General features: G+C 39.6%; 1 protein-coding gene across 1 annotated transcript; it reads left to right on the top strand.

The window, feature by feature from the left end:
* The first annotated feature begins 458 nt into the window (after positions 1-458).
* Positions 459-24,488, top strand: HTRA3 (HtrA serine peptidase 3). Its single transcript, XM_040555674.1, has 9 exons — positions 459-1,309; positions 9,093-9,192; positions 10,946-11,168; positions 11,842-12,036; positions 14,704-14,736; positions 15,374-15,488; positions 20,771-20,819; positions 22,439-22,534; positions 23,498-24,488. The coding sequence occupies exons 1-9, from the start codon at positions 886-888 to the stop codon at positions 23,661-23,663; spliced, it is 1,401 nt and encodes a 466-aa protein (XP_040411608.1). The 5' UTR covers positions 459-885; the 3' UTR covers positions 23,664-24,488.
* The last annotated feature ends 608 nt before the right edge of the window (positions 24,489-25,096 follow it).

The raw sequence follows: 25,096 nt of genomic DNA on the forward strand, positions 1-25,096 counted from the left end.
TATCCCGTACAACTTGCCATCATGCCATACAAGTGATCATCAGGCGGCACGTCTAGCCGTGTCCCTCCCAGATGCAAAAGGGGATTCACATCCAACTACCACTGTGTTTGCCATCAAGGCAGGGGCCAAACCCCAATCATTCTTTTGTGGTGGTGGGTACAAGTTCTTATTAACGCTGCCAGCGTTAACGTCGAGCGTGAGGGGAGACAAAATGGCTGGCTTTCTACCCCCTGCTCTCCAGAGAGCACAACCTCACGTGTACTCTCACACAAACGGACACTCGCTTTCTCTCGACCTCCTGCCGCAGTGTGGCTCGCTGCAGCCGGGCTCCCCCTCACCCTTTTCCCCTCTTTTGGCCGGTGATTTCCCAGCAGGAGGGCGGCATAGGCCCGGCTGCAGGGAGCAGGCTTTCCCCGCTCCGCCCGTCCGCCGGGAGCCGTCCCTCCCCGGCCGGGGTGGGGCCTGGCGGTCACCGAGCTACAGCGACTGCCGCTGGAGGCGGCGGCGGCCCGGGGCACATCCCCCATAAAACCCCCCTTGCTCCTCTCGCTCCTGTGTGTCCTCACTGCCTCCCCCGGCCACCTTGCGCGGCGGCTTGGCCATGGCTGGGCGCCTCAGCGCTGCCAGCTAGTGCCGGGGAGCAGCTGGGCGCCGCGCCTCGAACGGACGGAGCTGGTCTTCTTCATCCCGCAGCCTCCTCCTCCTCCTCTCCATCTGCCGCTTTTCGCTTCTCCTCGGGGAAGTCAGGACTTTCCCACCCGTGTGTGCACCAAGCCCGACTTTCCCTTCCCTCGCTGCACCGCGATTGCACTTTTTTCCCCTCTCCTCCTCCTCCTTTTTCCTTCCCCTCGGGCCGGGCGGGCTCGCACCCCTTCACCGCCGAGGATGCGGGTGTCGCTGCTCAGCCCCTTACTCCTGCTCTCCCTCGGCTGCAGCCGAGGCTCCGCCGAGCTCCCGGCGGCCCGAGCCAAGTGCCCGACCCGCTGCGATGTCTCCAAGTGCCCGAGCCCCAGCTGCCCCAGCGGATACGTCCCCGACCGCTGCAACTGCTGCCTCATCTGCGCCGCGGGCGAGGGGGACTCGTGCGGCCGCAAGGAGGATCCCCCCTGCGGGGACAGCCTGGACTGCCGCTACCCCATGGGCAAGCGCTTCGCTAAGGGGGTCTGCCAGTGCAAGCTCAGCGCCCAGGTGTGTGGCAGCGACGGCCGCACCTACGACAACGTCTGCCAGCTGAAGGCGGTGAGCCGCAAGGCGCTGCAGCACGGCCTGCCCGCTGTCGCCCAGGTCCAGAAGGGAGCCTGTGAATCGGGTAGGAGCATGGCGGGGTCTGCCTGGGGTGGGTGGTGTGGGGAGTGCTGCTTGACAGGCCGTAATGAGGGGCTGGGGGCTTCTGGAGGGCTTCGAGGCTCCCCAGGGGCAAGGCAGCTCATCCTGCTGTCAGCATTCGCTGTGGTGTGGGGCAGGGGTTGGTGGGGGGCTCAAGTCCTCTCTGAACGGCACAAATCCCCTTCCTTTGTCCTCTGGGTGGGCTTAGAGGATTGGGAAGGCCACCCTGGGGTAGCATGGCCACAGGCACCTCAGTGCTGTGAATGCTGCTGAGCATGAGGCGAGCGTGGTTTGTCGCATGGCAGTGAGCACAGGCGTTAGGCTCTTAGGTCGGTCGCCCCTTTTCAAGCCAGGGTGCAAGGCACGCTCTCCGGGCAGTGCTACAAGCTTGCTCCAATACTGTTGGCATCACGTTTATTTCGTTATTGATGCTTGCTAATGGCATCGCCTGCGTGGGCTGTGCTGCAAAACCATGGTGCCATGTCCTGCACAGGGTGCAGAGCTGGAAATGCCTCTGCTCTGGGACTGTCCCTGGGGATGTTATCAGAGGTTAGTTTGATTCACCTGACAGGTACCCTGGCAAGAAAGTGCCTGCTAAAGTAGTGTAGCTCAGACAGTGCAAAAAAAGCACCAGGTAGTATATGAAACATCTAAACATAGTCTTATGAAAGTCTCTTTTACTTTCTTCTCACAAGAAGTCTTATAGCTAGAGTCTTGTGGAGTTTAAAGGGGAAAGGATGCCTCTAAACCTTCCTTATGGTTTAAAATGACGACGCTCACGATATCAAGCAGTCTTCTGTTTTGCAATAACATACTAAGGTCTTTGCTTGACCTAGGATATTGTAATAATCAGCGGTAACTTCAGGCTATAACATCAGAAAGCTTAGTAATCACCTATGTTGGAGTTCTGTTTTGTTTTTTGTTACTAAAATTGGTCACTTTATGGAAGGGCTAACATTGCTAGTTTCTTTTTCCATACTTCCTTGTATGTTATTTTAAGGGTGTGCTTCTACTAGCTTTCTAATACCATTCCTGGAAAGAAAAGTCATATGCATAGTGGGGTTTTAAATCATGTATTAGTGCATCCATTATGTCAGGTGAACCACCAACCATTCTGTTTATTTGTAGATTGCAAGCCTGCTAAAAATTATTGGGAGGAGTCAGAGGGAAAAGGGCAACTGTTGTTGGCCTTTTAAAACCTTCATGTGAATAGGAGGGCTTTCATATATCCCACTTTTCTGAGAAAGTAAACGGAGGCAGAAAGAGGGAGGGGGTAAAATGGTATTCCTGAAGTTACTTCTTGGCTTGTCAGAGCCAAAAACTGCTCCAATGCTAGCTGGAGCTGCGATAATCAGTCTCTCCAGTGTTTAGCGATCATAAATTGCTGTTTGTCTGTTCATTTTCTCATAAGCATCCGTTAGCTTTAGTACTCCTAATATTTGGTTGGAACTGATCCACTCAAAATAACAAGAATGTTTAACCAAAATGGGTGAGCTAGCCTGCATCTTAGGCTTACAGAGTGCTTGGGGCTTGGTATACATGACATTTTCTTTAAGGAATCCTCCTGAGTCTACTGTTTAATAGGCTTAGGAATTCAGAGCAGTAAGGTAGAGGTAACATTTTTTTTTCCAAGCAACTATTTTAGTGTTCACTTTATTTTGGCTTTATTTTTTTGTACCAGTAAACCACAGCTTAGATGAAGCATCTGGTTCTCTGTGAAGTTTTAATTTTTTTTATTCAATTCTTCAGCTGCACAAACTGAAGCTCAAAGAAACCAAGTGTCTTGCCCAAGGTCAAACTGAGTTGGTGGTTGAGCCAGGAATAGAACTCAATTATGTTTTTTTTTTTTTTTTTTTTAAACAATAACGTGCAATGGCTGTAATGAGAGGCTTTAGAAGAAAATCGACAGTTTAAAATTGCTGTTGAGTTTCTCTGTTTTCCCTGTTCATGAAAGAAATCTGGCCTCAGATGACTCAGAGGTTGGAGACCTAAACTAGTTACAAAGTAAATCCAATTTTACTTAACCATACATACATTAAAACAATCTTAGATAATGGTAGCCTTACATAGCATGACTTAGGTTGTTTTCGGAACATGCAATGACTTGGAGAGCAGTTCTTGAAACTTCCGCTTGTGTCCATTTTCAGTTGCTTACTTTGATGCTAAGTTAGATTCTGGCTGTGATAAACCAAGTTAGGCTAAGAAAATTCAGCCCTTGTTTCATAGTGAGAGAAGTCTGGTGAATGAGCGCATGAAAAAAGGAGTAGTAGGTACAGAAAGGGAGGGAGGTGTCTAGAATGACAAAGCAAGTGATATTTCCAAAGCTGACAAGCCTTAAAATGATTTTTTCCTTATTAAGGACCTGTATTAGCTTGAAGAACACCTTGCTACATTGAAAGTTTTAGATACAGGGAACTGCAAGGTTGTGGGCACTGCATGGAGATGCAGGAACTCTGTTATGGGTTTTCTTCAGTCTGCCTGTGTGCTGAAATGGCTATTCATGCAATCAGCCTTATGCATCTGAGCAAACCCATGGACGTATTGAAGACACCAATGGGAATTGTATGCAGAACTTATGGACATATTTAAACTATTTACTACATATAGTTGTGTGTTTGCTTTTTCCTTGTTCAACACAAGGTACCTTATGATATGGTAGCTTTCTGAAACAGCTAGCTTTTACCTGCCTTTTGTTACGTTCTGTCACAAAGACAAAGCAGTACAGGCTAGTGCGTAAGTAATGGCATAAACATTTGTGGAAGACAACCTCTGTAGTCAAAGACCCATTCTTACAGAGCTCTGTTTACTGCTGTAGCAAATTGAAGTTTTAATGTCACATATCAATCTATTAAAGGGTCAAACTCCTCACCCAAAGTATTCATGAGGTCAACTGCAATTTACTGCCAAATTATGTCAGATTTTTTTTTCTTGCACAGAGGGCTGTTTATCAGCTCTCAATACAACATTCTCGGTACAGTTAATAATTCTCTGCAATGTTATTTTGCTAATGGTTTCTTGGAAGGCAGGTCATATGTCAAACGATTTGGGTTTTCTCTCCTAGGATGCAGAAGCAAAGGAAAAAAAAATTGTTTGAAAAATAAAGGTGTTGTTTCATCAGTGCAACAAGGAAAAAAAAATTAGAAAACCTTTGAGGAAATAAATTCAATAAATTCCAGGAAACAAGACCCATTGGCCTTAATACTGATCTTTTGCAGGGTTCTGCCTGAGAAAGTCTGCCCTCTGCATTGTGAATTGAAGTCATAACTGAAGTCACTGTCAGAAAGCAGTCATGATATAAAACATTAGCCATGTCAGTCAAATCTTTGCAAGCGAGGAGTCTAGAAGTTTCATTCCTGAAAAGAAACACTTGAAAATACAGTTAAAATTTGAGCAGGGTCATTGCACACCGTTCTGCCTAGGGCATTTGGAGCGTGCAAGAGTGTAACCTTGAAGATACAGAGGAATAACTGAGGACATCATTACTTGTATTTCTGAAAAACTGGCTCAGTAAGAGATACTGAGGTCTCCTAATGGTATTATTGTCATCAAAGCTTTACACCTTCCTCCAGCTGTATTTAGGGAAATGCATTGCAGGGCATTAGCTGGAAATAAACTCTAGTCACATTCCTTTGCTGATTGTTTTCTTTATGTCTGAGTTTGGTTTGAATTCCTGCAGGTGAGGATGAACATAGTACAATGTTTGGTGTATATTCAGAGTGTAGCACTTCACTGTTTTCATAAAAGATATCTGACAGGAAAGAGATGTTCTCGTTGCATCTCCTTAAGAGAGTCACTTGAGAAGGAGGAATAACAAGCTTCTGAAGTCAGTGAGGTGGTTAGGTGTCTGTGCTGGAAGGCATGTGTCAATCTTTCTCTGTCTGGCTGTTGTGACTGCTGTACTGCACAAGAAAGCCACTTTGGTGTTGGGTCACCAAATTGTTTTCATCTGTGCACGGTAGACATCCACTGTATAAGCAAGTTGCCTGAACCATAAAGTGGCATTAAACCCACCAAGGCTTTATGGTCAGTGAACAGCTATGCAACTTGATCTTAATGCTGAATTCATCAGAAAAGCTGCCCATGAACCTATGTTTCCAGCAGATGTTTCTGTTTTTTAAGCAGAGACATTATAATCTTTTATTTGTCTTTCATTTCTTTCCATGAAAGTGCAGTAGGGACAGTGTTTATCTCTGGTGATCAGATCTGCCAGGTTGCAGTCCTCCCTTAGACATAATAATTTTGCTGAACATACAGATCCTTTCTGAAGCTGGTTTTAGAAGGGTAATGGCGGAACAGCATCAAAAGAATGAGTTTCCCAGGCTCACAAATTCCTAATGAATTTAAATTTGTGGATTTTGATAAAATGTATTGTCTTTAAGAAGGCGTTGAATACAATTTGGTTTGATTCCACAGGGACTAAGTTGGCAGATATTCAGAAACCTTCAGTCTTCTGCAACTGTAAACAGTTCAAGCTTTATTGTCTTCAGTGAGATAATGACAATTTATTTCTACTAAATTTTTTTCCAGTTCTTTTCATACTAGTTAACTCCACAAATTTGTTGAGGTTGTTCCTGATTTACATCAGTGCTAATGTGATTGGAGGGGGTCTATTGCGTCCGCAAGAAAATAGATATAAAGCTATTAAATGAACTCATATGCTGTAGATAATGCTACTATCCAAGTCTTTAGCTGATAATAATGGGCTCTTACCTGACGGTTGCTTAGCTTTAGCCAATTGGATGTAAATCTATAGTAGTTGGAGCCCACAGAACTGGAAACGCAAGATCAAATTTAACAGAGTAGACTGAACATCTTTAACTTCAGTTCATACACTTATACCCAAGTCTGGAATTTGAGTTCTCCGTTAGAGGTGCCTGAAAGCTTATCAAGATTTAATCACTTGATTTAAATGGTAGGATGAGATTTCAGATCTGCTGAACCTGGTTGATTTGTGGGTATGGATTGGAAAAAAATCTAGCTATTTTGATTAAGAAAGATGCAGAGAGCTAAAGACTTTGACAATGTAAGTTTGTTTTTGCTTCAGGTACAACCTGCTCACAACACTTTTCGTGTCTTGGCTGTTCTACAGAGAGTTAATTGCATCATATTATGCCTTTCTGCCATGATAAATTAGCTTTGGCTGCTGTGAGATGATCTTGAACATGCAGTAATAACATGGAAAAGAATGGATGCTATTAAGAGGCCTTTAAAAAAAATATGCAGCAAATCTCATTAGGTCAATAGGTCAAAAAACCTGAAGCTGCTGTAAAAGTGGAGCTTTTACATTCTCAGTCCAGCAGAGGTCTGAGAGCTGCATGAAACTGAGAGACAGCAAGAATGTCTGGCGGGGGGGAGGAAGGAAAAAGATGTGATTAGTTTTATGTTTTAGTAAGAACAGTAGCTAGTCCTTACCAGCTAATGCAAATTAAAGGATAGATTGAAGGTCTGACATAAAACCCTGTTTCTATTACTCCAGCTGTGACACTTCTTTGAGGATGACTTTATACAGCTTAGGCAACACTGTACATTCATTCCATCTTCTGCTTCTCAGGCTGCAATACCTGCCTTTTAAAGCAGATTGAGAACTTCTGATGAAAAGCAGTGGTTTAACAACTGTGCAATGCACTGTTATTTCTTAATAATAACCAACACTTTAGTTCCCTTAAATCAGTCTGTACATCTGAGACCAAGTATTAGTTGCCAGTTACTTCTTCCTGGTCCACAGTTTGAGCTTCCTTGGATGCCATCTAATGTGGCTAAAGCTTCTTGTCACTCCCAGCTTGCAGAAGATGATTCAAGAAAAGTCAGTTTCTATGCAAGCATCTCAAGATTGTAAGTTAGTTTTCAGCAGTATTTAGCCCCCACCAGAAACTAATACGAACAGTTCATCTTTCATCAGGCCAGGAGATCTTCAGCTAGACTTTTCCTTCAAAGTTTGTATGTCTGTTATTCTTGATCCTCCTTTGTTTGAAATTTCCCCTTCCTCCAAGGAAGACAGGTTTGGATTCACCTTCAGGTCTGAGTGTTCATGTTTTCTCACCCCAGCACCAAGGTTCTGGACTTTGCTCAGACAGAAATGGTTTCAGTATGGTGTGGAAAGAAGAGAAGATTTGCTTCAGTTTTACAGTCTCTTCTCTTTTTTACTGCATGTTTTCTTCCAGTCTTTCAATATTTACATTAATCCACTGTCTCATTCAGATTTTATCTTTCTGCTTACCCCAAATTGTACCTGGAAAGCCACAGCCACCCGTGATGATTGCGTGGTGGTGGGTCAGCAGTGGTGTGAAGCTGAGTTCTTTGGCAGGCTTCCTCCTCTGCTTTTGGCCGAGTGCAGTGCTGTGACAATTTGGCACGGGTGGAACAGTTCAGCACTCAATAGACACAAAGCGATGTAGTTGCCCTGACTCGCATAGAGCTTTACTGATGTACACCAACTGAAAAAAGCCTGCATTCACAATGCTTTACCCCCCACTTTTCTGATAGCTCATCAGCTGAGGGTCCTGCCAACTGATTTTCATAGATGTGTAGCCATTTCTATTATAATAAATGTGATGATAATACTATATCCTGTCAGTGTACACTGCTGTGTATGCAACCATTTAAAGTCATGTTAGTAGACTTCAAAGGATATACTGCGTAGTCTGGCAAGCTGCTTGTGAGCTGAAGGTAAGATCAATCTTCAGTGCCCCAGAAAGCAAAATAAATAAGTGTATTGTGCTTACATGTGTCTGACCTCTGCTATTCCTGTTTGCAGTGTTTCTTTCAAACCAAATACTGAAAGAAGTATATTCAATTGGTTGGAAGGATTTTTCAGAGTGCGTGAGAATGTACATAGAAATAATAGGCTGAATCTGCTCCTGCCAAGTTGTTCCGTCTGTTTATACCATACCATATAAATTTAGCTTGTAAATGTAAGCATGGTTTCTTTACCCTCAAAAGTAAATCCCATGTCCAGTAACAGGAAAAAGAACTCATGGACTTCTATGGAGAAATGCCTAATTGTCTTGATCTGGTTTCTTTAATACTTTCTTCCTTCATACTGGTGGTGTGTCAGTTCCAAAGTTCCTGTCTTTGCTTCAAGATATTGTCTAGATATTGTGGTAATGTAAAGTCTCTCACTTTCTGACTTTGTAGGTCCTTTAACACTTTATTGTGAAAGCCATCTGAAAGACTATGTAAACTATTACAGCTAGCTCTCTGTTACCTAGTATCTTATGAATTAATTCAAAGAATCAGGTAGATCAGTGAAGACTTTTTTTTTTTTTTTGGAAATAGACTCCATGGTGCTGTAATCTTGTAACTCGTAAACAACTTGAATACAAAGGTTTAATGGTCAGTAATACATCTGTAGATATGGATTGGTGAAAGTGACCTTTAAACTAAGAACTATGCAGCATACCAAAATGCACGGGATCTCTTTATCAAACTTCTCTCTTTCTTTTCTGTGTATCTTTCCTTTTTGGGTGATGCCCCATGCCCCCTTTCCTTTTAAAGACTTTATCTGTACCCATTACTATGTTATGTCATCTAGAAATAGGCAAATCTAGTACTCCTGAAGACCAGGTGTTGACTTGGAGTACAAGACCTACTGTGAGGTCATTCTTCGGCATGAGCTGAACTTAGAGCAAATCATGGTGGCACAAAGCATTGCTTCTGATAATTTGATGTCATTTAGAAATTAGAATGTAGAGCCTCTCCCTCATCTCACCTACTTAGTAAAAAGGGTGTTGTCCTATTAACATATCCAATTCTTTCTGCTAGTATAGGTCACCTACAGTCCAGCAGCCCAAGATATAAATTCAACTTCATAGCGGATGTGGTGGAAAAGATTGCACCTGCAGTTGTGCACATTGAACTTTTCCTCAGGTAATGCTTTGAAGTCTTTGAGTTGTAATTGCATAGTTTAATGAAGGTCTAAATATTTTCTTTTTCCTCTGTTTGCAACCAAGTTGAATGGTGTGGTAATTTTTGAGTTCTTGACATTCACAAAATAATCTGAAACATTACAGCAGACTCGTTTATTCAGAGAAGGAAGATACAAAGATTGTGAAATTGAGGTATCACATGAATAACACAATTCCCAAGTTATGTGTTTTGCTCCTGTTTAGTAGATCTACTATATTGGTTTTAGAGTCTTTAAAGTACTTTACATAAAAAATAAGTCTATTTCATCTTTGGATGTCTCTTCAGCCTTAACTAAGATGTGTTGCTTATTAGATTATGTTTAATATCTTCAGAGTTTAAAAAAACAAGTCCAAAAATAAGCTGAAAAAACATAGCACCTTGTTGTTTATTCCACTTTCAGTGAGACATAATGTCAGCTGGTTTTATTTTGTCAGGGAGAACATTAAGAGCCTTGTTGACCATCTCTAACCTATCTAAACACATGAATGATTTCTGATAGGGAAAAATGTTCTAAATTTGCTGAACAAGACATACTGATAGTCAGTATTACCGAAGCTGAGGAGCCAGGTTTGATGTTGAGTATTCAAGCCAACCAGCTGTCAGAACAAGTTACTGCAAATATTATAGATGTTCCATTACCTGAATATCTCTCTACCCAGGAGATATTTTTACAGGCTTTCTTATTATGCAAAATCAAGATAATCAGGCTTTCTGAGACCTTGCTTTATGCACATAGTCCTATTGGTCTTATGAGAGAACATTACAATTGAATATGTTTAAGATCTTTGCATTCTATATGTAGTAAAGATTGTTTGTTCTTTCCCTATAAGTAAATGTTTGTCCAGCAGCCTGCTGGGTGCTAATTGTAGCACTGCCTTCTGCCTGGGATTGACTCCAGTTCTTTAATGCTGAATAGCCCAGAACTTTCAAACAATTTCCTAATACGGAGCACATCTTGGAAGAAGGAAGGATTTGTGGACCTTTTCTCATCTTCTGCAGCATTTTCTGTTCCCCTAACAAATTTAAGGTCATAACGTCAATTGTTCACAGAGAAAAGTCATAGTACTCTAAACAGTTTATAAAGTCTTAACTGTCTATATTGCAACAAACATCATTCTCCACCAAATCTTACCCATTGTTAGTGTTTTTCATTTCTTTTGTCTTTTGCATTCCCAGTCCTTTCAGTCTCCAGACATATTTTTTCCTGCCTTTCTCCACTTGTGCTTCATGATTCCCTGAGACGTCACCTCTTCCTTTGCTTCTCTGTCCAGCCGCAAGGTTCCTCTTTGTCCTTGGTCAGCTTTTTCCCATTAGAGGATCAGTCCATTTGTCAGCCTTACTATTTCTTTTGTCATTTTCTTCCCATATGGAAGCAGCAATTAGTGGGTCAGATGGGCTACTCCTCCTTCCATTTTTGTCACCTAGCCTCTCTGCAAAGAAACCTATAAAGGTGGAATTGGAAACTAAAGGAAAAGGACCATGCCAGGCATCCAAAAAGCTCAGTTTCTATCTCCCTGGCTGACTGCAATCAGTCTGCAAGAGATGCTTTCTCTATCAATGTGTTTTTTGTGGGGTTGTTGTTTGTTTTGGTAAGGGTTATAACATCGGTGATCAAATGCTTTGTTATTCGCTAAAAGGTGGTAAATGATTTCTGATGTAATCATCTCTAAGTTATGTTTCCCTTTTGAGTTACAATTAATTGCTTCTTGTATAGGCACCCTCTCTTCGGTCGAAATGTCCCACTTTCCAGTGGATCAGGGTTTATTATGTCTGATTCTGGTTTAATTGTGACCAATGCCCACGTGGTGTCAAGTACCAACGCTATATCAGGGAGACAACAGTTGAAAGTGCAGCTACAGAATGGAGACACCTATGAAGCAACCATCAGAGACATTGACAAGAAATCTGACATTGCAACAATAAAGATTCACCCTAAGGTGAGTAGCATAAAGACCTGGATGAATTCATTTGGTAACTTTATCTCAATTTCATTTAGTGCAGACATATTGACTGGAATATATACTTTAGGGATTCCTTGTATGGAGACAATGTACTGAACAAACAGTTTCTCTTGGGCTGGAAAAAAATTCCTCTCTTAGAATTAAATTACTTTGTCTTTTGTACTAGAAAATGCTTAAATAAAAAGGGGAGGGAGGTTGGAATATAGCTCAGCTAGTATGTGGCCATATTCTCCTGTCTTTACCTGAAGACACAGAACGTCTTAGTTAATCATTCTAGCTTAGAGCCAGTACGTGCCCTGGCAGGTAATGTAGGGGGAGTGGCAGGCTGATCTCTAGCTGGTTTATAAGCTGTTTCCAGGAGGAGGAGGGAACAATCTGCTGGAAAATGGGGAAATCTGGTTCAGAATCTTGTTAACATTTTTTCTGGAATTACTGCTGCTAGCAGTTTGTTTCTGAAGACAGTTTAAGGCAGTAATGCCCTGCAGTATACTAATGGTATCTGATGTAAGTTTTGGGCATGTGCTAGTGAGTTACATTAATGTCATGGAAAGTATGTGTTCCTAAGTTCCTGCTAGTTTTTTATCTTTCTAAGCAAGTTACTATCAATATAAACTAATGGCTGTTTCTTTCTTTCTGTGTTTTATTTAAGAAAAAATTGCCAGTATTGTTACTGGGGCATTCTGCTGATCTGAGACCAGGAGAATTTGTGGTGGCAATTGGAAGCCCTTTTGCCTTACAGAACACTGTGACAACAGGTATTGTCAGCACTGCTCAGCGAGATGGCAAAGAACTTGGCTTGCGGGACTCTGATATGGATTACATTCAGACAGATGCTATTATCAATGTAAGTACTAGGTACAAGAGAAACTGAGCTTCACAGTCCTGGGACTTTGAAATCCCTGCCTATTTAACAGATAAATCCACCAAATGAACCCTGTGTTTGAAATCAGTGATAGGCACTTATTTTTATAAGACTACACACTGTCTGTTAGTTGCACTCAGGCATTAACGTCATAAAAGGGATGTTAAATAAAAAGGACCTCTCTGAGTTTGTCCATGAAGATGTTACATATGACAGACCCGTCTCATTCTGTAGATCTTGTGCAGTAAGACATGATTATATAGACCCACAGTAAATCAACACATTTCTCTCTGTGCTTGTTCAGCTGGTCTGGCCCAGCATACTGTAGAATAGAGCCAAAGTTTCTTTCATCTCCATCCATTAGAACCAGATGGAGCAGTCAAGTTGATAGCATCTGCTTGAATTTAATATGAGAACACCAAGGTAAGAACTTAAGAAAAAGGTTTTTTCCTGTTGTTTTTCTTTAAGGAGGCTAGGGGGGAGGGAGGGTGTTTTCATGTTTTGTTTTCCCTTTGAGCATCACATAATTCAAATAAGAGTCTAGATGTAAAAGAAGTTAAACTTTGAAATACTGTACAGAGTTAAAGCCCCCTAGTGTTGCCTGTTGTATAGAAAAACATGAAAATAATACCTCTTCAGATCTTCAGCTTGGAGAGATCCAGAGTGCTTCAGCAAAGTCCTTGGGTGTGTGTATAACTTGTAGTGATTCTAAAAAGAGCACTGCACGCATATCTGAGGTAGGAAATGGCCTGAAATTTTACAGCTTAAATCTGTTATACATTAAAAGAAAAATACTTTCAGCATTTATTTGCTGGACCTCGATACCAAATTTCACATAAACACTAAGCATTATGACTCATTTACACATGCAAAGCTCCTGACAAATACATATTCTCACAGAGCTGTTGAGAGAAACTTTATGAAAAAACAAGGGTAACTACACTTTTGTGCTAAGATATGACATAAAACTGAACTTTTTGAGAAAGGACCATCAGCTTCCGAATCGTACAAAGACCTAAGACATGTAATTGGAATTAGTTTTTTCAGTTGTTAAAAGAAGACAGGAAAACTTATGCAAAATGGTTTACTTAGAAGCACACACTGAATTGGTGGCAGAGGCAAAATTAGAACATGGGATTCTTGACTTCACGCCTGTGCACATTCCTCAAGATCAGACTGCTTCTGTGCATATACTTAGGCATTCACTGCACTCAAAAGCTAGTGGACAAGTTTACACAAGGATAACAGTGCATCAGATAATACTAGAGCAAATGGAATACTGATAGTAGAGTAGGTAAGAAAAATGACAACATGTGTAAGTTGCCATCAGAGACCACAGAACATGAAGATAGTCCCTGGCATAGGGATGCTGTGTACTTAGCTAGTGCGCTAGTTTTCTCCTGAGAATGGGAGGAGTTTGAGTGCTGGTCTACTCAGAGCATTCCTGTGGCTTAGCCAAGACGTTACTGTAGGAATGTGCATGCAGCTGCCTTCTGAGAAATGCTAGGACAGCAGGAACATGGAGCAGGAGAAAACAGGGCCGTAAGCTCCTAAATGGAGCTATATCGCTTGTGCTAAAGTTCTTTCACTAAGCAGATCCTTCAAGCAGAGGACAAGTGGATCAAAGATGGTAGGCTGAGCAAGGCTGAAAAATCAGTCTCAATTCTTTTGTGTCAGTGAGACGTAAAACAAACCAAGCATGTAACCTCTGATCACTGACAAGGTACATTGTAAGAAACTGATCTTTGTTTAAACGTGAACTTTGAAGCTTATTTTAAAACTTTAATGTCTGTTTTACTGTTCTGAGAATCTATAAGGTTTGTTCAGTGCTATCTAAGTGTAAACAGTTTATGTGGCTCATGTTGCTGTCATGCATCACTTAGCTTTTGTTTATTTTGAGTGGTAAGTTGCTGCTTTTGGCTGTTCAGTAGACCTACTTGAAAAGTCTGGCCTTGCTCAAAAGCACACTTGTTGAGCCAACATGAAGATGGACAAGGAAATTCTCCAACTCCCACTTCCTGTAGTCCTGTTGGATGTTTCCTTTGAAGGACATTAGGTATTAGGTAATTTCAGATTGCTCAGAGCTGCTATATGCTCTCCCTAGAGGGGAGTGCATCTCTGTGGCTATTAAATCAGTCCTTATGTAGAACCTACCTCATAGGTGATTAAACTTCCAAAGCACTGTGTTCTCCCCAGTGGAAAATGAGAGATTGACAGTGCCACAAACCAAACTGATGAATAAAACTACTTAAAAACTGTGCATATGCTGAATGTACCTCAATTAAATATAACTTTAACCAGCAATTACTTGTTTCAAAACCTTGTTCTAGCAGTATTTAGAATAATCAAAATACCCATTTTAATTAGTGATTTAGTGATTCTTCTGTAAATTTAAGGCAGAACTATTTTAAGTTACTGCTCCTAGCTTAATGCCATTTACTGAAAAGGGAAAAAAAAATCATAAGAGATGTGAGCAGGTAGGGTAAAACCTACTTGTAATCTTCTGTGATCAGTATTGCATCCTTCAATGCTGCTTAAGAAATGTCTTGCTCTCTTTCAATTGCTTACAAACAAAATACTACTTGAAATGCAATCTTCATTTCCTACAGTGAAGCACAAATTTATTGTTCCCTTATGTCATTTTTACAGTATGGCAACTCTGGAGGACCTCTAGTTAATCTGGTAAGTCCAGGTGACTTCTCTTTTTAAGAAAGTGTTTGAAATAAGTGGAAGAATATTTCTTTGAAAAGGTTCAGAGACTACACCAGCTTCCAGCCATTCAGGCTAATGGTGGGCAGATAACCTGAAGCTAATACAAGCAACGCAAATTGAGTTTCAGTTCATACATCTTCAAGAAACATTCCCCTGTAGTGTACAGGAAATTTTACACAGCAATGAGGAAAATAGGTTCTGGTAGGAGCAGTTATTTTCTTTCATGCTCTGAAACCTGGGGTACAAGGCAAAGATGGGACTTGTTCAATCTACACAACTGCTTTTAAAATAGATTACTTAAAACCAGTTCTGATTTTGTAGATCAGTGAATTCTGACTCCGCTGCCTGCTTGGCAGAGAGGAAATCTTGATGAGTGGTTGGATGTACCTTGGATGAACAATCTGTACTGTAATCTCTCTGGCCATCACAGATAAATGTGAGAGGGATTGTGAATCAGAGCCCAGATCCTCCCTTAGAAGTAATGTTTATTTCTTGAGTGATTACAACACTCTACAATTACTTACACCAGACTTTAAAATGAAAGGCTAGGTTGTGAGCTGAATCCTGTCACTTAGGAGCACATTAATTGAGTGCTGTCTCCCAACAGGATGGTGAAGTGATCGGAATTAACACCTTGAAGGTTACAGCTGGAATTTCCTTTGCTATTCCATCAGACCGCATCACTCAGTTCCTTACAGAGTCACTTGACAAACAAAATAAAGGTAAGGTCTGCAAGATACAGTGATGTTGTTATCTTCCAATTATTACTCTAACCTGAAGTCTGGGTGAAATGCGAAAAGGCACAGGTCTGGGATCCTACTGCTGAAAGAAGTAGCATTATTTTACCGTATAGAACACCTTGGACTTGAAAATAGAAGACTTCCTCATAGAAGAGGGAGTGTTGCTTTATTATTAACAGCCCCAAAGAGTAGATATTACTTGTGTTAATGTGGGGAAAAGGACCTCTGTGGTCACAAATGAGTCATGACAGTCTCAAATGACCTTGAGACCAGATGGTGACTTAACGGGTGTTCTCCTCCTCTTTCACATATTGTCCAAGCGAAAAGGAGATTAAGATGTACTGTGGACAATAAGGAGCAAACTCATAAAACATTTATCCAACAATGGTTTGTGGTGTGCACGTTATCTGTTGTTGATCTTTCTTTTGCCCTGGTCATCTATGTGCTATGTAACTGAATATTGTGATAGATCCTCAGACCCATGGGGAAGAACAACTACGTGCTAATTCCTAAAGAACTATGTGGGTTCTATGGGGATTCACAGGAGAGGAAAAAAAAAATCTCAGAACCAAAGAACATATACTTCTAAATATATCAGCGACTACAGTGCTCTGGGCTTTTCATATGTGCCTCGTGTGTAACACTGTACTAGTAGGTGTCATAGTATGTGCTACACAGCCAACGTTGATCTAGCAATGCTTCATCCAGGCCAAACCTTTTCCCTTGTTTGCCAACTTATCTGTCCACACCCTACTCATCTTTCTTAATAACTGCTGGCTGCTGCTTTTCTTGAATCTTTTTGATTTTAATCTCCTCCTCCTCAGTTCATCCAGTTTCTGATACCAGAATTGCTTTCCTACACCATTGTCCGCTCAGTGTTCCGTCAGACACTTTTAATTCAGAAACTTCCCTTAGAGACTTCAAAGTTATGCATCTGCCTATATATTTGAGACCATCACTGTTCTGACTGGGTTTCCTTCATTCAAGCTTTGCTACTTTCCCCAAATCAGGTTGCTTTGCCTTGTTGATTTGGAAAAAATTGATGAAAATAGTTACTAATCATGTACTGAAAAGTGCATTTCAAGATAGCTGACATAATTTTACTTCAGTCAACAAGTCAAAAAATTGTTTCTTTACTCAGTTTACCAACTGTTCCATTTCTGTTGCCTTCTGAGAGAAGCAGCCTGTATTGTTGGTGATGCTGCCCTGCAGAACCAAACTGCTCGCTCCAAGACAAGGCAGGGTGATGGTGTACCCTGCAGGCTATAGAGGCTGAAAGCCTACCACCTGCCAGTGGGTTCTTGGTCACTGTGGCTGGAAGGTGAAGGCTGGATATGCCACCACTGAAACAAGCCCTCTAGTTTCCTTAGGCACCCTCAGGCACCTTTACTTCTGCGAAGTGGTGTACCTGCTAGGCCCAGCTAGAGGACCTAGAGATGGTACTGCCTATGGAACCCTAAAAAAAAATAGTGAAGGATTTAAGTTTAGGTGGCATGTGACACTCATGATTTTTGATCCTTCTCTTTACCCTGTAATCAAAAGAAAATGATTCACACTGACTCTTAGCATCATCAAGTTCCACTGCTTGGCATAGGCTCTTGGCACAGGCAATTTTTTATTTTTTTTTTTATTTTTTACTTATTGAAGAACCCTGTACTTTCACTTCAGTTAGAAGAGTAGTCATTTAAAGCCCTTGATGCATAGAGGAGGAGAACTTCTAGCAGATATTGTCATAATGTCTGACATTTAGTCTGCATTTTTTAGGCATTTGGTAAGAGTTTTAATTTTTGTTTTATAGACATTATTTCTTGTCATAAAGAATTTATGTAAGTAGAATTTTTGGGATGTTTTTATCATGCTTTATTTTGCTCCAGTTACATTTCAGTAGCTTCAGTGGGATCCACCCTTATGGTACAATTAGGTCATAGAAATAAGTTTAAGGGTATTACCATCTTGCTGTAAATATCATATTGCCTGACGATGATAAAATTCCCAGAGGAAACATCTCTTTCCAGATTCACTTTGGCTTATAGGAGATACTCAGGGTATTATTATTAAATAAGTCTGATTTGAGTCTTTTAAATCTCAGTTGATCAATTAACTGCCAGTTTCATGTAGAAAGCATAAATTCTTGAAGTCTCATCCATTATATACCTGGAAATATACAAATATATAATCTACCTAAGTACGGGGCACGGGGGAAGTAGAAGAGAATGGCATTTGAATGAATTATCTAAACATTCTTTGTTACCTAATGTATTGTATGGTTGATACAAAATAATTTCTAATGTATTTTTGACCAAAAAATTACCGTGCTTTGTACAGATTATGCTTACTGCTTGAAAGGTCTGAAACTTTGCTAATTTTGAATTTAAGTCACAATGTCAACCTACTTCTATAGTTAAGAATTCCTAAACTGGTGCATGAAATTAAGTGTTTCCATCTGTGTCTCAATTTTAATCATCTGTGTGTTGTGTTTTTACGTGTGGAAATCAGTCTGTATATTTTGGCATTCACTTTTTCTTTTTTACTTCAGTGCCTTTTGCTAGTAACCAATAGGAATTTCTTGCTATTGAATAAATTAAGCTATACAGTTTATATTGAAGATACACTGCACATAATTCAGCATTATAGATTGGAGTTATTTTTCCTGATTTCTTTTTGACGGTGGAATATCTTCTGTAAATGCTTTCAGGACTGCTCATGCAACCTGCAAGATGATCTAAGTGTAAAAGGAGCGAGTGGAGAAGTAGGAATTGTTTGCCATTTGAATAAAGAGTGCAGGTTTCGTTCCATCACTCAGATCTTGGTGACATCCTGGCCCCACTGATATTAACTGCAGTGGGGATGCTCATGTGACAGATGTTCATGTCCATGAAGAGTCTGGGTGACTGACTCCTTAATTTAAATTCATTGGTTCTTTTTGCTAGTTTATAAACACTTCTGTCTTCAGCCTCTGTTCATCTAGCTGGTTTGTGTATCTATATACAATCTATATAGATTGTATATATATATACAATATATGTATATTGTTAGAAGCATCAATTAAAAACAGCTTAACAGTAAAATAAATACTTTCCTTACTGTGCAACAGAAAGCTCCTTAAATAATGAACTGCATCTAGATACTTGGTGTCAGCTGCTTGTCACTTTCTATTAACACAAAACAGATTTAATTTTAAGCTGATGGCTGAGGCTGGTTTACTTGACTTTGTACCACTGGAATCAGTGTTCAAGCTGACCAGGTGTTCACAAAAACTAAATGTGATTTGAATCTCTCCCTCTGCCATGCTCTACTAAAACTTTAAGCTGCAGGGATTTCACAATTGTTCAACCTGACTGTTGTAATATATTAACCTTCTTTTAACCTCTGCTGGGACTTCACCCTGGTTGATGTGCTTATTAAATGTATGACCTCCCTTTATTCCAGTTCTCTCAATTATTTTTTTCTTCTGCCTCGTGATTGCACAAATTGCCAAAATGACAGGTTTTGAGTCTTTTTATTTGCAGAGGAAATATAATATTTGGCAGGTAGTTCCAGGTGCCACATATTGTTTTGCCTGTATGACTCAATCCTGACCCATCACAAGGCCCCTTGGGATGATAAGATAGTATAACTGGTTGTCTATGCCCATTCAGTCTCTGTTCATATTTCTTAAAAAAAAAAAAAAAAGACAACAACAAAAAACAGTCAATTCTACTTGTTCATGAAAACTTAGCGTAAGACTTTTGACTTGGCTTAAATTGGATGGACATGGGCAAAACAAAAGGCTTGAAACTTTCTTTACTTTTCTTACCTGAAGCTTTCTGGTTTACAAAATGACAGTGATTGGGAACGGGAGGAATCTAGATTCTGCAGCTTAAATAACCCATAGCTTATTGTTTGTATTCTGCATTGCACAGGCAATGACTGACAGCAAAGTGTTTAATGCAGACAGTAAACTGTCCCGAGAGAATTTGTCATCTATGTGGTTGACTGCAGTCTAAGGAAGACAATCTCACAATTTCATCATTTAACTGTCCACATTGCAAAAAGGAGTGGGGTGGGGGGGTGGGGTATTTTTCAGGTATTGGAGTTACCATTTTTAGGTTTTGTTCTGTTTTTGTTTTCTTAAAGTGAACATTTAAAGATTTGTATACCCTGTGTAGACCTGTGAAGCACTATGAGTGTGCTAGTTCATGGCTGTGCCCAAAGCTTATGAGACTTCAGTTTTGAGTAATAGGACATCGTCATGATGCTTCTGCTATAGCTGATTGTGATCTCATTAGTTTCACTAGTACAAGAGAATACAAGAGAGACAGAATATTTCAGGGAAAAGCAGAGATGACGGTTACAGATATGACTGTCCAGAGTGTCGTAAATTCCCTGTTTTAGTACTCAGCATTTTCACTGACATTAATGGGAATATTGGACATGCTTAAAATTTAGGACTAATTCTTTTACTTGGGACTATTTTTCTTGGAAAGAATAAGAGTTAGAGGAGGCTCTACATCTCCTCTTCAATCTTTTTCCTCACATGAGAATATAGGGAAGCTCAAAGAAATTGTGGAGTAGTTATGCTGGAACAAGTAAGGGGAAATAATGTTTCATACCGGATATAACTAACTACTGAAGTACTCACTTCAGGAAGTCATCAGACTGCATTTGTTCACAAAACAGCTGTGCAATATCATGACTGCTAAAAGGCAACTACAGGAGTTTGGTGCTGTTCCTGAAGGAGTGAATTTGGATGATTTAAAATTCTGTAGAGTCCTGGGTAAGGTCTATACTGTTGTTTTGTTATTTTTTAAACTTACTTTTCATTCTTTGGAGTAAAATTCACTGTGAGCCTTTCAGCTGCATCTTTATAAGGCTGTCTTTTCTCTGAAAGGTGGAAATTTCCCTTTCTTTAAATCCCATTTCTACAATTTTAATGAGGATACTGTATGATTAAATTGTTTTGACCAGTTTCAGATGAAATGGTAGCTGGTTATAAAATCTTCTATTTACTGAAGTCGTATGATACTAAATCACTGAATTCTTCCTGAATTTCCTGAAGGAAAACTCTTACAAAGCATAAATGAGTTTCTCTCATACTTGCTGGCAGAGAGCAGGATTCATTCCATATACCAAGGTTAAGCGAAAGAAAAATGACCTCGGTATAGATGTGTACGACTCATTTTTAGATTTGATACTTCCTGTTTTAATTGACAAGTACTTTGGGGGAAAAATAGTTATTTTTGCAGTATTTGTCCGAATTTCTTCAATATTTATGTTATTTTCAGATAGCAAGAAGCGTTTCATTGGCATCCGAATGCTGACAATAACACCTGCGTAAGTATCTTGGAAAGGTAATCTGTATGACTATGCATAGCATGTGTGGCAAGATGTGTTGTGGTTCAGAACTTTGCCATTCAGCTTTTGCTATAAATCTCCAGAGAATCCAGAAGTATGTGGATTACACAGTTAGCTTCTCAGAAGGCTGTTAACATTTTAATTGTATTGGTGAAATGTGTGTTCTCAGACTTGAAAAAGCACTGCCTCTAAATACTGAGAATTGTGAATGACCTATTGGAAGCTGAGGGAAATTAGGGAGGGCCTGAATACTTCCTTTTGTTCTTGACAAGGATGTCTGCAGTGACACCAGGTTTTAGGTGTTATTTAAACAAGCTGCTGCATTCAGGTGACTCGGAGTGCCAGTAGCAGATTAGCTGCCTGAGGGTTTGGTGATGTTTTTTTCAGTGCCAGTAGAGGCTATATGAAGTGAGATTTTATGTCTAACCACAAATTGGGAAGAAAGTAGTTGCTAAAGTTCAAAACTAAAGCTTCATGCTTACATGTTAACAAAAGCAGGATATGGACACCTTCCTCTTTTTTTTTTTTAATAATCTTTTCTTTCTCATACTGCTTTGTGTCTTGCTGTTATCCAGACAGATCCTGGGATTACAAATGAGGGTTCTTACACTTTTGTTCTTTCTCAGCAGTAGGCACGTTTCCAAAGTGGCAGTAGACTAAAAAATTAAACAAGACAATTTCCAGCTGGGGTTGTAGTAAAGCCATCTTTATTTATTGAGTTACACTCTTGCAATCTTCCCCAAAGTGTCAGATCCTCAGCTGGAACAAATCAGTGGAATGGCATTAACACCACTGGACTGCCACCAATAAAGAGGAACTCAGAATGTTTCTCTGTGTAACTATGACATGAACACAATGTGAGATTTTACTGGCTTTGAGGTGTCTAATGAACCAGTGTAAGATGTCTCCAGGCCTATTTTCAGGAAAAGGCTATTTCTTTCCATGTGTTTGCTTTAGTCATGTAATTACGTTAGCTTTCTTAATAAAAAATAAAACAAAGTGAAGCTCTGTGCAGCCATTTGAGCTTCCTTTCAATCTGAGGGATCCCAGGTTTTCATGACTGACAGCAGAGAAATCCATCATTAGTTAAAAATTCTCTGTTTCTGGAAGTGGGTTTTAACCCACACAGTACACAGAGCTGAAATAATGTCGTCATCTCAGAAATTAGAGGATGTTTTTAGTGCCTCTGTTTTGCAGCTGGTTCCTGTCGTCTTTCTTTAAAAAGGCAAGCACAACCTGTTTTATATGTGAGAAAATTTGAGGAAGATGAAGTTTCCCTGGAAAACTCACAGTTCTAATCTCCTACATGATGACTGATGTTGTCAAAAGCTGTGTTGTTCTATGAATTAAGACTATCTTGTAAAATGTAAAAACGCAAAAACATTAGTAAATTTCTGCATCATCGCCCATGTTAACTCTTTAGGGCAGAAATGTCTTTTGCCTCTGTAGCGCACAGGACACAGTGCTACTATTTCTGTGCTACATTCATTTTTAGTCACAAACATTTGAGAATAAATAAATTTGAGATTAAATATGAATTTTTGAATGCTACTGCTTTTGTAGTGGAATCAAGTGCTATATAATTGTGTTCTTTTTAGCTTGGTGGAAGAATTGAAACACAATAATGCTGATTTTCCTGATGTCAGAAGTGGAATTTACGTACACGAGGTTGTTCCGAACTCACCTTCTCATAGGTATGTAGAGCACATTATTCTCTTCACCATAAACAAATTTCCAAATAGATATTAGTAGGTAGTATTCCTATTCATATTCAAGTACATCATTATAGCAGTCTTGATTTCTGTTTAAACAATTTAAAATAGTGCCTGTGGGTTTTTAAAAAAAAAAAATTGTGCTAAGATTCTAGTGCAGTGAAATATTCTGATATCAGAACTATTCTAAATGACACCAGGCAGTATTGAACAGTGTGCAAATTTAAATAACACCCTACATTTAATGAACCCAATTTGTGTTGGAAAAGTATGTTGAATATTTATAAATAGAAACTTGGACTGAGTTTAAACAGGAAACAGGATAGCACTCACATAAGGTATTGTCTGAACTATTGTCTGAGACAATGCTTTATCTTAGAGGAAAAGACTATTTTACAGAAAAACTGGAAAATAAATAGCATTTCTATAAATTATTTCAGGAATTATTAAAAAGATGCAAAGGCAATAAAATTGGCTATTGTGGCCTACCTTTGAACAGCAAGAGAAAAATAATTTGCCTATTGTTCAGTTGGTACACCACTGCTTTTCTTGAAATTTTGATAGTGTTCAATTTCCAATGCCTGACGTACATACTCTAGAGATAAAAACATATTCTTGTAAATGGATGGAGTGAGGAAGTCTTGGCTAAAAGTCTTTTCTATTTCTCCTCTGTTGTAGTTTTGATGAAGACAAAGAAAACTAGACTACTTTAGCTGTTGGTCTGTTTTCTGTTTTAGAAGAAAATCCTCAATGAAATATTGCAAGACTAACTTTGCATTTAGCAGTACTACAGTTTATTCTGTTCCAGTCAGAAGGGTGAAATTCCCCTTCAGTGGAAACTAAAACACACAAAAATTCATTTCATCAGCCATAGAGGTGGTGAGTTTTGGTACTTCTTCTCTACACAGAAGGCATACTTATTGTCTGTTTCTTCTGTCTTTGCAGAGGAGGGATCCAAGATGGAGATATTATTGTTAAAGTCAATGGGCGTCCTTTGATGACTTCCAGTGACCTGCAGGAGGCTGTGATGAATGAATCACCTCTACTACTTGAAGTCCGAAGAGGAAATGATGACTTGTTATTTAACATTGAGCCTGAAATTGTCATGTAAATAGAATTGAGGAAGCTCCCACCATAATTAAACTCACTTATTCTGGAACACTAGATACCTCCTTTACAGCTACAGTAATTATACTTCCTGTTGACTAATGACAAGGTGGACTAACTTAATTGCCTGAACCATTTCTGTACATAGTAGCTAGAATGAATTCAATTATGCCACGTATTGCAGGTTTGACTTTCAAAGCAATTTAAGACACAGGTTCTGGGGTTGGGGAGGAGGAAAGTAAGTTTTGGGTAGCTGATGGAAATGGCACCTACTTCCAGTTTGAGGAGATTTCAGAGCAGGTTTAGTTCTTCGTTTTGAAAGACGAAAATACAACTGGAAGCTAGAAAATGCGCCAAAGGGGCAAATTATTCTTAAATTATAGTCATAGTTGCAGCAGAACCAAGCTATTGCAATTGAGCTTTTTTTTTTTCTCTATATAACTTTTTCAATGTGAAACTACTATTGGCAAAGCTTGTATTTGTTCTTAGTGCTTGTATGCTACATGTCAACGCAGGTAGATTAAATCTGTAAATATCAAAAGGAACAAAAATGGTATCAGGCTATAGAGTGTTACACCTAGGTCATGCGATTTTGGAATATAGTAAATGATTCTTATAGAATTAATGCCTTATATATAAATCAAAACAATGTGCTGAACAAAGTTAAGTTTGAGGAAGTGCACAGTTTTTTTTTAAAAAAAATTGATACAAATTAGTTTTGCATTTTACTGGTAAGCTTTGCTGTAAAATTGTTATACTACTTTTGGCTTGTACTGTGTAAGTTTCTACTGTAAGGAGATTAAAGTTTACACAAATAAAGTGTTGGTGTAAACCTCTTTTTAAACAAGTGTTTTCTGCCTTCCCTATTCTGTCAGACTGGAATAGACTCTCTCAAGACAAAATCTTCTTACAGAAAATTGGGCCCTGATGCTATGAAACCCCTTTGCAACCCTATGGTATAATTATTTAGTTCGTATTTAGGCTATGTTTAGAAATGCTTTGTACACAAGTCATTTATTTACACTATTTTTTTCCCATATTTATGAATCATGCTTTGATGTCATTTAGAGACTATCTAGCTGGGTTCCTGTTATGCTCTATTCTGCAAATACGTGACAAGAAGCAGAAAGGAAGCACTATTAACCTCCAGCTAGAGCGTGTGAGATATATGTAATAAATACAGCACAGAAATTGCTGAAAGCTAAATCCAGATCTAATTTTGAGGCTTAGGATACCTATCTTCTTTCTTAGTGAATATTGCTACCATTACCAAAGAGAGAGACAGCAAGTATTTATCTGGAGCATTTTATACATCTAGCTGTGGTTTCTAGACTTGTGTCTAGATTACTTGTGTCTTTATTTAAGACATTTTTTCATCAAAGCAAAATCCTTGGGGCAACTAGAAGCTCCTCTTTAGGTAGCCCTCAACTCTAGACA

The sequence above is a fragment of the Cygnus olor genome, chromosome 4, assembly GCF_009769625.2.
Source record: "Cygnus olor isolate bCygOlo1 chromosome 4, bCygOlo1.pri.v2, whole genome shotgun sequence".
NCBI lineage: Eukaryota > Metazoa > Chordata > Aves > Anseriformes > Anatidae > Cygnus > Cygnus olor.

Coding starts and splice junctions, on each gene's coding strand:
- HTRA3 (XM_040555674.1), top strand. CDS start 886: ATGCGGGTGTCGCTGCTCAGCCCCTTACTCCTGCTCTCCCTCGGCTGC. Junction 15,489..20,770: donor ACTTGACAAACAAAATAAAG/GTAAGGTCTGCA, acceptor TGTTATTTTCAG/ATAGCAAGAAGCGTTTCATT. Junction 22,535..23,497: donor CCGAACTCACCTTCTCATAG/GTATGTAGAGCA, acceptor CTGTCTTTGCAG/AGGAGGGATCCAAGATGGAG.